At 49.8% G+C, this 17012-nt stretch overlaps 1 protein-coding gene and 1 long non-coding RNA gene across 2 annotated transcripts in view; one reads left to right on the forward strand and one right to left on the reverse strand.

Moving 5' to 3' along the window:
* The window catches only part of LOC141581043 (uncharacterized), a 37798-nt gene that overhangs the window by 18616 nt on the left and 2170 nt on the right, over positions 1–17012 (forward strand). The gene's annotated exons all lie outside the window — the stretch shown is intronic.
* Positions 1772–9627, reverse strand: LOC101040523 (putative uncharacterized protein encoded by MIR7-3HG). The gene is given in 5 exon segments (XM_074385525.1): positions 1772–5677; positions 8777–8877; positions 8879–8913; positions 9181–9357; positions 9543–9627. Coding segments are annotated over 5 exon segments (627 nt in total). The 3' UTR covers positions 1772–5448.

A 17012-nucleotide genomic window follows, 5' to 3' on the forward strand; every position in this document is an offset into this window, starting at 1 on the left:
AGATGGAGTTTCACTTTTGTTGCCTAGGCTGGAGTGCAATAGCACGATCTTGGTTCACTGCAACCTCCGCCTCCCAGGTTCAAGCGATTCTCCTGCCTCAGCCTCCCAAGTAGCTGGGATTACAGACGCGTGCCACCAGACCTGGCTAATTTTTGTATTTTTGGTAGAGATGGGGTTTCCCCATGTTGGCCAGGCTGGTCTTGAACTCTTGGCCTCAAGTGATCCACCCACCTTTGCCTCCCAAAGTGCTGGGATTACAGGCATGAGCCCCCACGCCAGGCCCATCCCTTCCTTACCAGTGTGGTGCAGGGCCAGGGGTCCTCCTGCCTGCCAGACCACAGAAAGGGAGCGCTGCCCACTGCAAGGCTGCCCGCTCTGGTCTTGGGCTGAGCCACAGCTGGATTCCTGCAATTCGAAATGACAGGGACAGAGGGGTAGAGATTCCCGAACCAGATGTGGGTCGGGGGAGGAGACTACACCATCTTGCTCTGATGCTGCGGGCTTGTTGTCATGGAAACAAAGCCACTCTCTTTAGGAAGGACCCATTAGGGTGCAGAAAATAATCAAGGCTCTCTCTGGCAGCCCCCCGCCCTCCCTGGTGGGAGACAATCACCGTTTGAGCCCTTGGGTGTTGCAGCGTTAAGTTCTGCCCTCCTCCCTCACTTCCCTCCCTGCAGGAAAAGTCTCTGAAACATGCGCAAGGGAGCCAACCAGGTGTCAGAGAGGACCCTCAAGGCACCCTGCCCAAACATGAGGCTTCAGTTCCAGCTCTAGCTGAGGATGTTTTACTGGGTCGCCACAGCGCCTGTCTGCATCTTCGCATCCTCCCCTGGGAAAATGACAGAAATACGTAATTACCACATTGTCTCTGAATACCAAACTGTTAGAGGGATAGAAGGTAGGGATTCAACTTGCAGGCTGTGGATCAGACTGCTTGGATTGGGTGGGGTGCGGTGGCTCACGCCCATACTCCCAGCACTTTGGGAGGCCGAGGTGGGTGGATCACTTGAGGTCAGGAGTTTAAGACCAGCCTGCTCAACATGGTGAAACCCCATCTCTACTAAAAATACAGAAATTAGCCAGGCATGTGGTGGGTGCCTGTAATCCCAGCTACTTGGGAGACTGAGGCAGAGAATGGCTTGAACCCAGGAGGCAGAGGGTGCAGTGAGCCGAGATCGTACCACTGCACTCCACCCTGGGTGACAGAGTCAGACTTTGTCTTAAAAATAATAATAATTGCTACATTGTCTCTCTGAATACCAAACTGTTAAAGGGATGAAGGTAGGGATTCAGTTTGTAGACCCTAGATGAAACTGCCTGGATTGAAATCCTGGCTAAGCCACCAGCAGCTGAGCAACCTCAAGCAACTTGCCTGACCTCTCTGGGCCTCAGTTTCCTCTCCTGAAAAATGGGGTGCAATGAGACTACCAACCTCACAGGAGATCACTTATCTAAAGCCATCAGTGTCTGGATAAGGAAAATGTGGTATATCCATGCAATGGAATATAACTCCAGCCGTGAAAAGGAAGGACGCTCAAGAACCTTGAGGACATCAGGCTCAGTGAGAGAAGTTAGATGCAAAAGGCGGCACAATGTGTGATCCCATTTCTATGACATGTCGGAACAGGCCAATCCAGAGAGAAAGAAGTCAGATAAATGGTTGCCAGGGCCTGGGGCATGGGAAGAAGAATGGCTTTTTTTTTTTTTTTTTTTTTAAATGACGTCTCACTCTTCATTTTAACACCATATAAAAAAAAAAAAAAAAAAAAAAAAGGCCCGGCTCAGGCCGGGGTGCAGTGGCACAATCTCAGCTCACTGCAACCTCTGCCTTCCTGATTCAAGCAATCCTCCCACCTCAGCCTCCCAAGTAGCTGAGACATGGTATGTGCCACCTTGCCCAGCTAATTTTTGTAATTTTTTTTTTTTTTTGAGATGGAGTTTTGCTCTTGTTACCCAGGCTGGAGTGCAATGGCGCGATCTCGGCTCACCGCAACCTCCGCCTCCTGGGTTCAGGCAATTCTCCTGCCTCAGCCTCCTGAGTAGCTGGGATTACAGGCATGAGCCACCATGCCCAGCTAATTTTTTGTATTTTTAGTAGAGACGGGGTTTCACCATGTTGACCAGGCTGGTCTCGATCTCTCGACCTCGTGATCCACCCGCCTCGGCCTCCCAAAGTGCTGGGATTACAGGCTTGAGCCACAGCGCCCGGCCTAATTTTTGTAATTTTAGGAGATTGGGGGTTTTGCTACGTTGGCCAGGCTGGTCTCAAACTCCTGATCTCAGGTGATCCACCCACCTTGGCCTCCCAAAGTGCTGAGATTATAGGCCTGAGCTACCATGACCAACCTCCTCTTTCTTTTTTACAGAGGGGAGTCTTACTAGGTTGCCCACACTGGTCTCAAACTCCTGACCTCAAGCCATCAACCCATATCAGCCTCCCAAGCAGCTAGGATGGCAGGATACGAGGCATTACACCTGGCTAACCTGTGGATTCTGACACTTAACTCTAGGTGATTAAAATCATAATTTAATTGCTCTGTGGCCAGGGTAGAAGGGGATCTCTCTCACACATTTTTTTTTCCTTTCCTTTTTTTTTTTTTTTTTTTTTTTTTTTTGTGAGACACAGTCTTGCTCTGTCACTCAGGCTAGAGTGCAGTGGCACAATCTTGGCTCAGTGCAACTTCCACCTCCTGGGTTCAAGCAATTCTCCTGCCTCAGCCTCCCAGAGTAGCTGGGATTACAGGCATGTGCCACCACGGCAGGCTAATTTTTAGTATTTTTAGTAGAGATGGGGTTTCACCATGTTAGCCAGGATGGTCTTGATCTCCTGATCTCATAATCTGCCTGCCTTGGCCTCCCAAAGTGCTGAGATTACAGGGGTGAGCCATTGTGCCACCTTTTCCCCCCCTCCCCGAGTTGTGGTCTCCCTCTGTCACCCAGGCTGGGGTGCAGTGGCTCAATCTTGGCTCACTGCAACCTCCACCTCCCAAGCTCAGGTGATCCTCTCACCTCAGCCTCCTGAGAAGCTGGGACTACAGGCTTGTGACACCATGTTTGTCAATGTTTTTTCTTTGTTCGTTCTGTATTTTTGGTAGAGATGGGGTTTCAGCATGTTGGCCAGGCTGGTCCCAAACTCCTGAGCTCAAGCAATCCACCCCCCTCGGCCTCCCAAAGTGCTGGGATTACAGGCTTGAGCCACCACACGCAGCCTCTCTCACGTATTTTTAAAGAGGGTCTTGCTCTGTTGCCCAGGCTGGAGTCTAGCGGGGCAATCATAGCTCACTGCAGCCTCCGATTCCTGTGCTCAAGCAGTTCTCCCAAGTAACTGTGACCCCAGTATGCACCGCTGCACCCAGCTGTCACTCTTTTCCAGCAAGACAACAGCACGAAATGAAGCACAACGTGTTCTGTCAAATTAACCAGCGATAACGGGAAAGCTCAGGAGGGCGGGCACGGACCGTGCACCTTGTTCAGTTTCTAAAGCCATTGAGGAGGCAGCTGCAAGCTGGGTCCTTGGGGGTGGCTAGGAGAGGGTGGTAAATTGGTTGGACCTCTGTGGGTGATGGCTCATCTTGACAGGAGTGTGTGGTGTGGCTTCCAGGATTTTGTGTCTGATGAAGGCGGTAGACTCAGTCACAAGCATTTATACCCAAAGTAAATATTGGATGCCAGCACTGAGCCGGGGGTGTGCATGGGGAGGAGGGGGTTACAAAGATGAAACTGCCGGGGAAAAAACTCAGGACTCCCAGGAGTCTTTGAAGAGGGGGAGTAAAAGGTTAGTGTGGCTTTAATGAGACTCATAAGGGCCGGGCGCGGTGGCTCATGCCTGTAATCCCAGCACTTTGGGAAGCCGAGGTGGGCAGATCACTTGAGGTCAGGAGTTCAAGATGAACTTCACCAACTTGGTGAGACCTTCCCCATCTCTACTAAAAATACAAAAACTAGCTGGGTATGGTGGCGCATGCCTGTAATTCCAAGTAACTGTGATTACAGTAGGCACCGCTGCACCCAGCTGTCATTTATTTTTCGAACAAGACAGAGGTACAAAAGGAAGTATGATATACTTCATTTCAAGGATAATCACTCGAAACCAGGAGGTGGAGGTTGCAGTGAACGGAGATTGCACCAATGCGCTCTAGCCTAGGCAACCGAGAGAGACTGAAAACAATTAGGCCAGGTGTGGTGGCTCACGCCTGTCATCCCAGCACCTTGGGAGGCAAAGGCCGGTGGATCGCTTGAGGTGAGGAGTTCGAGACCAGCCTGGCCAACATGGTGAAGCTTCGTCTCTACTAAAAGTGAAAAAATTAGCCGGGTGTGGTGGCACACACCTGTAGTCCCGTGCAAGTGATCCACCCGCCTTGGCCTCCCAAAGTGCTGGGATTGCAGGCTTGAGCCTCTGTGCCCAGCCAAATGTTTGAATGTTACTCTGCAGTCAGTGGGGCTCTTGGAAGGGTTACAGGTGGGAGTGGGACCTGGTCAGATGCGTGTTCTGGAAAGACCCTTTGCTGTGTGTAGAAAATGAACTGGCTGCACATGTGCGTGGGCTGCGGGGGGAGACAGAAGATGAGGCAGGGAGGCAGAGGTCATGGATGCAGGGGGCTGGGGGACAGAGAGCGGATGGGTTTGAGCACGGTGACTTGCCCTGGGGACCATGGGGACTGGATGAGGAGAGGTGGCTCCTGGACATGTAGGGGAACTATCACATTCGTGGGCACATGGGGGAGGAAGCTGGGGGCTGGGCAGAGTGTTCACTTTGAAATGATTAATTTGGGGTGATTGGGAGACACCCACAGTAGAATATCCTCCTTCACTGAGGCCCCCAAAAGGCAGTATCTGTGTGTCTTTTCCTTTCTGAAAGCCCTTCCATTCCCAGGGGACAACTCTAAATATACCAGAAAACCTCCCACAATTAGACCTCACCCAGACATTGAACCTCCCTCTGCTCAGCCCATTCATAAAGTGCCTCTGGCATTTAGGTGTCTTCTAATCTCATTTTCTCTGCTCGTTAATGGACCCACTGAGGCAGTCCTCCTGAGAGAGAGAGAGAGAAAGATTTCATTTGTCTGGGGCCGAGGAGGGAGACGGGGTTGCCAAAGCTAATGAGGAATCAATGCCTTGTAATTGCTAATTAAATGAGCCTGGCTCTCTCCTGGGGCTATAAGTTGGCTGGCCGACCCTTAAGTGTCCACAAATTCAATTATGCTTCCCCAATAAACACCTGCAGTAACCGTTGCCCTCCGGTATCTCTCTGGGGGAGACCTAGAAGAAGGATCTTCCTGTGTGTGCCAAGGCCATACAGTCATTTATTGATTGATATATTGGTTTATTCTTTGGTGGCTTTATTGATTATGATATGGTATATGGTATGCCTGCGGTGTGCTGGGCCCTGGACCAGGCACTGGGGATGCAGCCGTGAAAATACAAACATTGTTTCTGCCCTCATGGAGCTCACAGGGTAACAGGGAGACAAATAGACATATCACTAGATAACTTGAAAATAATTGGACTATGTGCTGGAGACACAATATCCCAGGTCTCTGAGAATGTCAGTACAGACTTCACATGGGAAATGATGAGGCAATCAGGATTGTTTCCCTTGATGAAATGGAGCTTGCAGAAGAAGGCAGGCTCAGTTGCAGGGGTCTCTGGGTGGAGGTGGGGGGAGTGCATTCCAAGCCGCGGGAACAACAAAGCCAAAAACCGTGAGGCTGGAGAACAGGTACCATGTGGAGTTTGTGACTTGATTATGTGTTGCAGAAAATTGGAAGTGAGTCTTTCTTAAATGTATTTATTTATTTATTTAGTTTTTTGAGACGGAGTTTCGCTCTTGTTACCCAGGCTGGAGTGCAATGGCGCGACCTCGGCTCACCGCAACCTCTGCCTCCTGGGTTCAGGCAATTCTCCTGCCTCAGCCTCCTGAGTAGCTGGGATTACAGGCACGCGCCACCATGCCCAGCTAATGTTTTGCATTTTTAGTAGAGACGGGGTTTCACCATGTTGACCAGGATGGTCTCGATCTCTTGACCTCGTGATCCACCCGCCTCGGCCTCCCAAAGTGCTGGGATTACAGGCTTGAGCCACCGCGCCTGGCCAAATGTATTTATTTATTTATTTTATTTTTATTTTTATTTTTATTTTGGAGACGGAGTTTCGCTCTTGTTACCCAGGCTGGAGTGCAATGGCGCGATCTTGGCTCACCACAACCTCCGCCTCCTGGGTTCAAGCAATTCTCCTGCCTCAGCCTCCTGAGTAGCTGGGATTACAGGCACGTGCCACCATGCCCAGCTAATCTGTATCTTTAGTAGAGACGGGATTTCACCATGTTGACCAGGATGGTCTTGATCTCTCGACCTTGTGATCCACCCGCCTCAGCCTCCCAAAGTGCTGGGATTACAGGCTTGAGCCACCGTGCCCGGCCCCAAATGTATTTATTCTTTATTGACATGAGGTCTCTCTGTGTTGCCCAGGCTGGTCTTGAACTCCTGAGTTCAAGCTACCCTCCAACCTTGACCTCCCAAAGTGCTGGGATTACAAGTGTGAGCCATCACAGCTGGCCAACAGGGTGAGCCTTCATGATGCCGTAAGTCACAAATTCACACTTGTCCTGTCATTGGCCCATGGCAGTGATGGGTAGCAGACAGGAAAAGAATGTTTTCTGAAACTTTTTTTTTTTTTTTTTTTTTTAAACAGGGTCTTGTTCTGCTGCCCAATCTGGAGTGCAGCAGTGCAGTCACGGCTCACTGCAGCCTTGAACTCCCAGGCTCAAGTGTTCCTCCCACCTCCCAAGTTAGTTGGGATGACAGGCATGTGTCACCTCACCCAGCTAATTTTAAAAAGCATTTTCTTTTCTTGTAGAGATGAGGGCTCACTATATTGCCCAGGCTGTTCTCGAACTCCTGTGCTCAAGCAATCCTCCCATCTCATCCTCCCAAAATGTTAGGATTACAGGTGTGAGCACCTAGCTCACTTCTGGAACGTTTACTGAAAAGTACCCTTAGGCTGGGTGCAGTGGCTCACACCTGTAATCCTAGGACTTTCAAAGGCTGAGGCAGGAGGTCACGTCTCTAAAAAATAATAATAAAATAAATTTTTTGAGACACAATCTCACTATGCCACCCCGGCTGGAGTGCAGTGGTGCAATCCTGGCTCGTGCAGCCTCTGCCTCCTGGGTCCAAGGGATTCTTATGCCTCAGCCTCCTGAGTAGCTGGGACTACGGGCATGTGCCACAACGCCCAGCTAATTTTCCTATTTTTAGGAGAAATGGAGTTTCACCATGTTGTCCAGGCTGGTTTGGAACCCCTGGCCTCAGGTGATCCACCTGCCTCCGCCTCCCAAAGTGCTGGGATTACAGACATGAGCCATCACACTCGGGGAAGAAAAAAAAAAAAAAGTTTTTTAATAAAGAAGTACCTTGAGAACCTTGGTCTAGGGAGGGTTTTAATGCCATTCCCTCACTAATTCCCCCAGGAAAGCACCGTGAGGTGGTTCGAGGTTTTGGGTTTAGAGTCAGATATTTTCTATCTCCAGGCTTGTGGGGGTGTACAAGTGATGTATGATCAACAACATACATGGTGCATGGCTGTATGAGCACAGGATGTATGTCTTTGTTTGCTTCCCTCCCCTGCCCCAGTCTATCCCCTGAAGTGAGCCAGCCCACCCTCTGAGTGGAAGCGACCCCCCCGCCCCAGCCTCCCTGGTTCTCCCCCAATGGCCAGCTCATTTTAGGCGAAGGTCGATGGGAGAAGTCTGCGCTATGAGGCCGGCTGTGACTTGTTGTCATAGTACATCAGAACAACAAAATCACTAGTCTTCCACACAGCACTAGACCATAGCCACTCTAATCTTCTTCGCCACCTTCTGTCCTATATCTGAGACCCCTGCCCGGCTCTTCTTCCTCACCTGAGCCAAGCTGTGACACGTGGGCTTCCTGCCTCTGTGCTGCCTCCCTGTTTTCCATTCCCGGTTCTCCTGGAGAGAGGCAGGGTCTGATCTCCAAGGGCCCACCTCCCACCCAGGCACAAGAGAAACATGGGATTTGGAGTTGGACTGATGGCACTGACTTACAGCTTCACTTTGGGCTGAGACCCCCTGGGTTGGTTATTTTTCCACCTCCCTCTGGGCCTTGGCTTCCCCAAATGTCATGTGGGCATAGTAACACCCATATCCTAGGGTTGAAGATGGCATGATATGATATATGTAAAACGCTTGGTACAAGGTTTCTCCTGGAAGTCTGGAAGGGACACCACAATGTCATCTTGGCAGGCACCCATTCCCCCAGCAGGGCATTTTACCTGTTGAAAATTGCAGACTTGGGCCAGGCGGGGTGGTTCACGCCTGTAATCCCAGCACTTTGGGAGGCCGAGGTGAGCGAATCACGAGGTCAAGAGTTCGAGATCAGCCCGGTCAACATGGTGAAACCCATCTCTACTAAACATACAAAAAATAGCTGGGTGTGATGGTGTGTGCCTGTTATCCTAGCTACTCGAGAGGTTGAGGCAGGGGAATCGCCTGAATCCGGGAGGCAGAGGTTGCAGTGAGCCGAGATCGTGCCACTGCATTCCAGCCTGGGTGACAGAGCAAGACTCTTGTCTCAAAAAAAAAAAAAGAAAAAAAGAGAAAATTACAGACTTCTATGTGGACTTCTCTGGAAAATACTTTGTTTAAAAATACATTACATGAGGGGCGAGTCTCAAGTGCCAGAAATGCCAGGCACCTCATACCACCCTCTCTCATCCTCCTCCCCCAAAATCAGGGTCCAAGGGCTCTCCGGTTACCTGGAGGAGCTGTCCAGGGTCCTGGCGCCTAAACGGAGCCCACTGGGAGCTGTCCTGAGCCCCGGTGCTGAAACAGGTAGTTGTTCTCTTCTCAGTGCCCCCCCCCCCCACCGAGAGGCACTGTCCCGAGACTTGGTGCTGAAATAAATAGCATTCTCCTCCCTCGGTCGGTGGAGAGCTGTCCCTGGTGCTGAAGAAAACTTGATTTTCCTCTCTGTTTCCCGGTTCCCCCACCCCTCTTCGTTCTCGGTTCCTTGGATCCTTGGGAAACCCCACCCCCACTCAATTTATTTCCCCTCCTGGCTTCTTCCTGGGGAGTTTCAGAATGGCAAGGGGGAGACACAGAGGGGTCGCAATTAGCCCTTATGCCTGCTCCTCACCCTGTAACACGTCCCCAGAACTTACCTCCCAAGCAGTCAGCCCCGCTGGTCTCTGCTTTCCAGACCGTCCAACTTCGCCATCTCTGCCCCTTTCTGCGAAAACATCTATGCGCCGACCTGCAAACCAGCCTCCTTCCCAGGATCCCACGTCCCTCAGACCACCCCTCCTCCCACGCAGCTGTGGGCCTCTCCCTCTGTGTGCCTCACCTGCTTCCAGTCTTCTTGGCAGATGCAGGTGTCCGGTGGCTACCAAGGCAGGGACCTGCGCTTTTATGGGCTTCGGGGAAGGCGGAGTGCCAGGAATCCTAGGAGGGGCTTCTCCAACTGGCCAATGGGATTCCACCTCAGGACGAAGCTCCAAAGATTACCTCATAGGTTGTGGCCTACGCTTCAGAATAAAAGTCTGGCATCTGCCCAAAAACTGGGCTAGGGGATATTTTTGGATGGGGACGGAGCACTCATTGTGGACCATGGAGTCTGCCCACTAGCCCCAATCCCCTCCTGGGTTCCTGAGCTCCAAGTTGGTTCAGGTGTCCTGACTGGTACCTGTTTCTTCTCATTCCCAGTTTTTGCTATTGCTGCTGGTTCAGGAAAGAAAAAGCTGGTTGGGCCGGGCGCAGTGGCTTAAGCCTGTAATCCCAGCACTTTGGGAGGCTGAGGCGGGTGGTTCGTCTGAGGTCAGGAGTTCGAGACCAGTTTGACCAATGTGGTGAAACCCCGTCTCTAAAAAAAAAAAAAAAAAAAAGAGAGAGAGAAAAGAAAGAAAGAGAAAGAAAGAAAGAAGAGAAAAAGCTGGTAAACTGTTCTGGGGCAACATAAGGGATGTAGAGAATTTTTTTTTTTTTTTTTTTTGAGACAGTTTCACTCTTGTTACCCAGGCTGGAGTGCAATGGCACGATCTCGGCTCACCGCAACCTCCGCCTCCTGGGTTTAGGCAATTCTGCCTCAGCCTCCTGAGTAGCTGGATTGTAGGCACGCGCCACCATGCCCAGCTAATTTTTTGTATTTTTAGTAGAGACGGGGTTTCACCATGTTGACCAGGATGGTCTCGATCTCTTGACCTCATGATCCACCCGCCTCGGCCTCCCAAAGTGCTGGGATTACAGGCTTGAGCCACCGCGCCCGGCCCGGGATGTAGAGAATATTAAAGTCCAGTTTCACCTAGGGCAACTGATGTCGGTGAAAATGGAGGGCTCACAAGACTCTGGGGCAGAAGTGGGACAGAAGGTGAAGATTTTGATTCCTTAACTCAAAACCCAAATTATACAATTCTGCTTTTTGTAGTGCTATACTGGGCATGCTCTGAACCAAAAAACAAAGAAACTAGGGTTCAAATTCAGATTTTTCTTCTCCTTCCTTTGGGGCATTGGGCACAGTTGTGCCTCAGTTTCCTCAACTGTGAAGTGTTGATAATAGTAGAGGATTTGATGAGGAATTAATGATATAGACATGTTGGAAATAATCAGAGCAGGGGCTAGTTTTGCACTTGCCTCAGGTGCAAAATTTAAAGGGACACCAAAAAAAACCTCAAGAATCAAGATAAATAATATCTCAGGCCAGGTGCAATGGCTCATGCCTGTAATCCCAGCACTTTGGGAGGCCAAGGTGGGAGGATCACTTGTGGCCAGGAGTTCAAGACCAACCTGGGCAACATAGTGAGTGAGGCCCCGTTTTTGAGAGAGAGAGAGAGGAGAGGGAGAGAGAGAGAGCCACTTGTGGTTCCAGCTACTTGGGAGGCTGAGGTGAGAGGATCACTTGAGCCCAGGAGATCAAGGCTGCAGTGAGCTGTGACTGCACCACTGCACTCCAGCCTGAGTGACAGAGCAAGACCCTGTCTCAAAAAAAAAATAATAATCCATGCAATGTTTTAAGAAATCTAAATGTGGCCGGGCATGGTGGCTCAAGCCTGTAATCCCAGCACTTTGGGAGGCCGAGGCGGGCAGATCACAAGGTCAAAAGATCGAGACCAGCCTGGCCAACATGGTGAAACCCCGTCTCTACTAAAAATACAAAAATTAGCTGGGCATGGTGGCGTGTGCCTGTAGTCTCAACTACTCGGGAGGCTGAGGCAGGAGAATTGCTTGAACCCGGGAGGCAGAGGTTGCAGTGAGCCGAGATTGTGCCACTGCTTGGTGCCTGGGGACAGAGTGACACTCTGTCTCAAAAAAAAAAAAAAAAAAAAAAAGAAATCTAAATGTATGCCCAAATCCACAATGAACAAATATCAAAAATTTAAAATAAGGACAGAACCAGCCTTTCTGACTTTTCCTTTTACCTGAAATCCCAATATGGCTGAGCATGGCACTAGCAATCACGTCTGCATACGGCGGGTTTTCTAATAATGCAGCAGTTGTTCTTCCCTGAGCTATTCCACCCATTTATTTGCTCAGCAAACTTTTGTTTTGCCAGGCACTGGAGATAGATGAATTCAGCAACCAGCCTTGCCTTTAGGGAGGGTAAAGACATGAAAATTCTACTCACATGTGGGTATGGGTATTAGGCAGAAGGAACAGGTAGTATAAGGGCCCTGGTGGGTGAGCAAGGGTAGAGGGGACAGGTGGGATATACATCAGGGACATCTGGACAGGACCTGCTCATTCAGGCCAGGACCAAAGTGAAGTTCCTCAGGTTGCACAGGAAAACCTGCCACCCTTTCTCTCTGCCCCTCCCTAAGCATTTACTCTGTGCCAGGTTCAGCATCAAACATTCTACCTGCTGAGTGTTCTGAAGGCCTCAGGATAGTCCCATAAGATAGATTCCAGCCAGGCACAGTGGCTCACTGAGGCTGGACTACAGTGGTGTGATCTCGACTCACTGCCACCTCTGCCTCTTGGGTTCAAGTGATTCTCCTGCCTCAGCCTCCTGAGTAGCTGGGACTACAGGTGTGCGCCACCACGCCCGGCTACTTTGTGCATTTTTAGTACAGACAGGGTTTCTCCATGTTGGCCAGGCTGGTCTCCAGCTCCTGACCTCTTGATCTGCCTGCCTCGGCCTCCCAAAGTGCTGGGATTACAGGCATGAGCCACCATGCCCAGCCCTCCTTTTTATTATCAAGTAGTATTCCATCACGTGGATGAGCTATGGCCAGTTTTCTCATTCATCAGTCCAAGGACATTAGGTTCTGGAACATCTTCTGTGTTTGGAGATTATTAGGAAAAAACTGCTATAGGCTGGGCATGGTGGCTCAAGCCTGTAGTCCCAGCACTTTGGGAGGCCGAGGCGGGTGGATCACGAGGTCAAGAGATCGAGACCATCCTGGTCAACATGATGAAACCCCGTCTCTACTAAAAATAAAAAAAATTAGCTGGGCATGGTGGCGCGTGCCTGTAATCCCAGCTACTTAGGAGGCTGAGGCAGGAGAATTGCCTGAACCCCGGAGGCGGAGGTTGCGGTGAGCCCAGATGGCGCCATTGCACTCCAGCCTGGGTAACAAGGTAACGAGCGAAAACTCCGCCTCAAAAAAAAAAAAAAGAAAGAAAGAAAAAGAAAAAAAGAAAAGAAAAGAAAAAGCTGCTATAAATATTTACATGGGCTGGGGGTGGTGGCTCATGCCTGTAATCCCAGCACTTTAGGAGGCCGAGGCAGGTGGATCATGAGGTTAGGAGTTCAAGACCACCCTCGCCAGTATAGTGAAACCCTGTCTCAACTAAAAATACAAAAATTAGCTTCAGAGACTGAAGCAGAAGAATTGCTTGAACCAAGGAGAAGGAGTTTGCAGTGAGCAGAGAAGGCGCCACTGCATTGCAGCCTGGGCAATAAGCGAGACTCTTATCTCAATAAATAAATAAATAGATAAAATATTTACATGCAGGGTTTCATGTGGGCAATAAATTTTCACATCTCTATGGTAAATACCTAGGAGTGCGATGGCTGGGTCATATGCGAAGTGTATATTTAACTTTATAAGAGACTGTCAAACTTTTCCCAAAGCAATTGTATCATTTTGCATTCCCACAAGCAGTGGATAAGGGTTCTAGTTGCTTCATGCCCTTATCAGCTAGCTGTTGGTATTGTTTGGTTTTATTTTTAACTACCTAATAAGTGCGTAGCATCTTTTACCCCTCTTTCTCTCAATATATAGATATAGATAATTTTGTCTTTTTTTGAGATGGAGTCTCACTCTGTCTCCAGGCTGGAGTGCACTGCTACCTCTGCCTCCTGGGCTCCAGCGATTCTCCTGCCTCAGCCTCCTGTGTAGCTGGAATTACAGACGTGCATCACCATGTCCAGCTAATCTTTGTATTTTTGGTAGAGACGCGGTTTCACCATCTTGGCCAAGATAGTCTGGAATTGTTGACCCCGTGATCCACCTGCCTCAGCCTTCCCAAAGTTCAGGGATTGCAGACGTGAGCCATTGAGCCCAGCCTCTTTTTTTGTTCATTTTTGAGGCAGGGTCTCACTGTCACATAGGCTGGAATGCAGTGGCATGATCATGGTTTGCTGTAGCCTCAACCTCCTGGGTTCAAGTGATCCTCCCACCTCAGCCTCTGAAGTGCTGGGATTACAGACGTGAGTCACCACACTCAGCCATCTTTTGCTTCTTTTTATTTATTTTAAACTTAATTTTATTTATTTATTTATTTTTGAGACAGTTTCACTCTGTCACCCAGGCTGGAGTGTAGTGGCTTGATCCTTGGCTCACTGCAACCTGCACCTCCCAGGTTCAAGAGAATCTCCTGCCTCAGCCTCCCAAGTAGCTGGGATGACAGGCATACGCCACCATGCCTGGCTAATTTTTTTTTTTTTTTTTTTTTTTTTTGAGACAGAGTTTCGCTCGTTACCCAGGCTAGAGTGCAATGGCGTTATCTTGGCTCACCACAACCTCTGCCTCCTGGGTTCAGGCAATTCTCCTGCCTCTGCCTCCTGAGTAGCTGGGATTACAGGCACGCGCCACCATGCCCAGCTAATTTTTTGTATTTTTAGTAGAGACGGGGTTTCACCATGTTGACCAGGATGGTCTCGATCTCTCGACCTCGTGATCCACCCGCCTCGGCCTCCCAAAGTGCTGGGATTACAGGCTTGAGCCACCGCGCCCGGCAATTTTTGTATTTTTAGTAGAGTAGAGATGGAGTTTCACCACGTTGGCCAGGCTGGTCTTAAACTTCTGACCTCAAGTGATCCTCCTGCCTTGGCCTCCCAAAGTGTTGGGATTACAGGCGCGAGCCACCACACTCAGCCATAGCTGACGTTTGTATAATAACTTTCTGTGCACTGGACCCTGCTCACTCAGGCTGTGCTCTTGTCCATTCACTGGGAATCTGAGCTCCACAGAGAGACCTCTTTGTTCCGTTTTTCTCCTCTCTGGGTCTCTGTGTTCTGAACATTTGCTTGTGTCCCAGGAGATAGACAGGTGTGGGTGGGCAGAGGCGAATGAATCTCTTTAGAAAATGTCCCCACGACTCCGTTAGGAACAGTAGCTAATTATCTCTGGGAATAAGAAGCCAACAATGAGAATTAATTAATAACTCATCAGTGTAGAAAAGTCTAGAAATAAGGGTCTGGGCGATTCCCCCTCCCTGTGTGTGCTCGAGCACGCCCGCACGCACACACACACACACACACACACACACACACACGCACAGGCAGCCCCTTCCTCAGCCGTTACTATAGAGACCTCTTTCCTGCCACCCTCATGAGCATTTACAAATCAAGACCGCACAGATGGTGACCTCGGCGGGTCTGTTGTTCTTTCTTCTAAGGACAATTTCTGGAGCCCTGAGGATTAAGAAAACAGGGCTACTCTGGACAACATCTGCCTGGGGCCCCGAAACCTGACCCCGCAGCCTGGGCAAGGGGAGATTAGCAGAGGCGTTTACCCAGAAGAGGCAGGGCACGAAAACAGGACCACACGCAGGTCACCCTCCCCACCTGAGGCCACTAGGGAATCCCTAATAAAGGTCTCAGTTCTGGCTCCCTGGCATATTAATGCTTCAGATGCAGCGGGAGAGGAGAGAATCTTGCAATGTAGGTCCTGGAACTACTGCAGTGTTACGAACCAGGGTTTACTGAGCATCTGTTTTGTGCCGAGCACTTTACGGGTGATGATGATGGCCCAATGTTGGTACTCCCTGTCTGTCATTCACTATGTGCTAAGCGCTTTATATACCATAGAGGGTCAAGTTGTGCCCATTATAATAGACACTCTATTTCCCAATACCTGAAATTCACTGAATGAATGAATGATCTAATTTACTCCTTGAAACTGCCCTGCAGCACAGTGACTGAATCCCACTGTTGTGAAGTGGAAACGGAGGCCCAGAGAGGTGAAGACATTTTCCCCAGGGACACCCAGCAAGCAGGGGGCAGAGAAGGGCTCTGAAGGGTGGTCTTCCTATGACAGAACCCCCCTACTTTTTAATTCCTTGCGGCCCAGAGAGCTCATGCAGCAAGTCAGAGGCCCAGCAAGGACTAGAACCCAGCTTTCCTATTCCCCTCTTTGATGTACTTTTTTTCTTGCCTTGCCATTCTTTCTGGCAACCCTAACATGAAGCACAATGTCCTGAAAATATTGAGCCCCAATAAATATTTGTCAATGTACTATGAGTACCAGATTTGGATTTGGACCTTCCAGAACCTTCTGGAGCCTTCCAGAACCTTTCCCAGGGTATCTGTTCCAACACACACCCTCATCCTCCAGGGAGAAAGATGGAGAACAGGGAAGAAGACAGAAGTCGGATTGCTAGCCCGTAGTCATACTGAAAGATGCTGGCTGGGGCTAGGCTGGGTGTTTCCCTGCCTGCCATCTTGCTGCTTCCCTCAAAGGCTCTTCTCTTGGTACCTGCCTGTTCTCAAAAGTGATTTTTCTCAGCCGGGCGTGGTGGCTCATGCCTGTAATCCAAGCACTTTGGAGGCCAAGGCAGGCAGATCACCTGAGGTCGGGAGTTCAAGACCTGCCTGACCAACGTGGTGAAACCCTGTCTTTAAAAAAAAAAAAAAAAAAAAAAAAAAGCGATTTTCTAGCTTTCTATTGGTTTTGTGACTGTCATGACTTCCTTCCAATCAGTCCCCAGTCCATTTAAATGATAACGCCAGTTGCCACTTACTGAAAATGTAGTAGGTGCCAGCTCTCCGTTTCATCTCATCCTCACCGTAGCTTCCCAAGCTTGGTGCTTATTAATGCCATTTCCTGGGGGCAGAAGGAGGCACAGAGAGTTGAGACACTTGCCCAAGCTCACGCAGCAGAGAAACAGAGACAGCTGCCTTTTGGGACCAGGGTCTCCACTTTCAGCCAAATTCTGTGGTTGGTACCTCAGTCTGAAGTGGGACCAGAACCCAGTCTCCAAAAGGTGGCTCTTGAGTTGCAGAGTCAAGCCAAGTTCCTGCAGACCTGGTTTCCTCCCCAGCTCTGAGTCCTGGGAGGCCCTCGCGTGAAAGCTGTATTCTCCCTTCTCAGCTTTCAGAGGCTCCTGAAAAATACACATGAACAAAATTCTGGGCTGGGCTTGGTGGGTCACATCTGTAATCCCAGCACTCTGGGAGGCCAAGACTGGAGGATCACTTGAGGCCAAAGGTTTGAGACCAGCCCGGGCAACACGGGGAGACCCTGTCCCTACAAAAAAAAAAAAAAAAAAAAAAAAAAAAAAAAATATATATATATATATATATAAATTAGCTGGGCATAATGGCACTCACTTGTGGTTCCAGCTACTCTGGATGATGAGGCCGGAGGATGGCTTGAGCTCAGGAGGTCGAGGCTGCAATGAGCTATCATGCCACTGGACTCCAGCCTGGGCAACAGAGCAAGACCCTGTTTCAAAAAATTAAATAAGGCCAGGCGTGGTGGCTCACGCCTGTAATCCCAGCACTTTGGGAGGCTGAGGTGGGTGGATCACGAGGTCAAGAGATCGAGACCATCCT

Source organism: Saimiri boliviensis, chromosome 14, assembly GCF_048565385.1.
Source record: "Saimiri boliviensis isolate mSaiBol1 chromosome 14, mSaiBol1.pri, whole genome shotgun sequence".
In the NCBI taxonomy this organism is placed as follows: Eukaryota; Metazoa; Chordata; class Mammalia; order Primates; family Cebidae; genus Saimiri; species Saimiri boliviensis.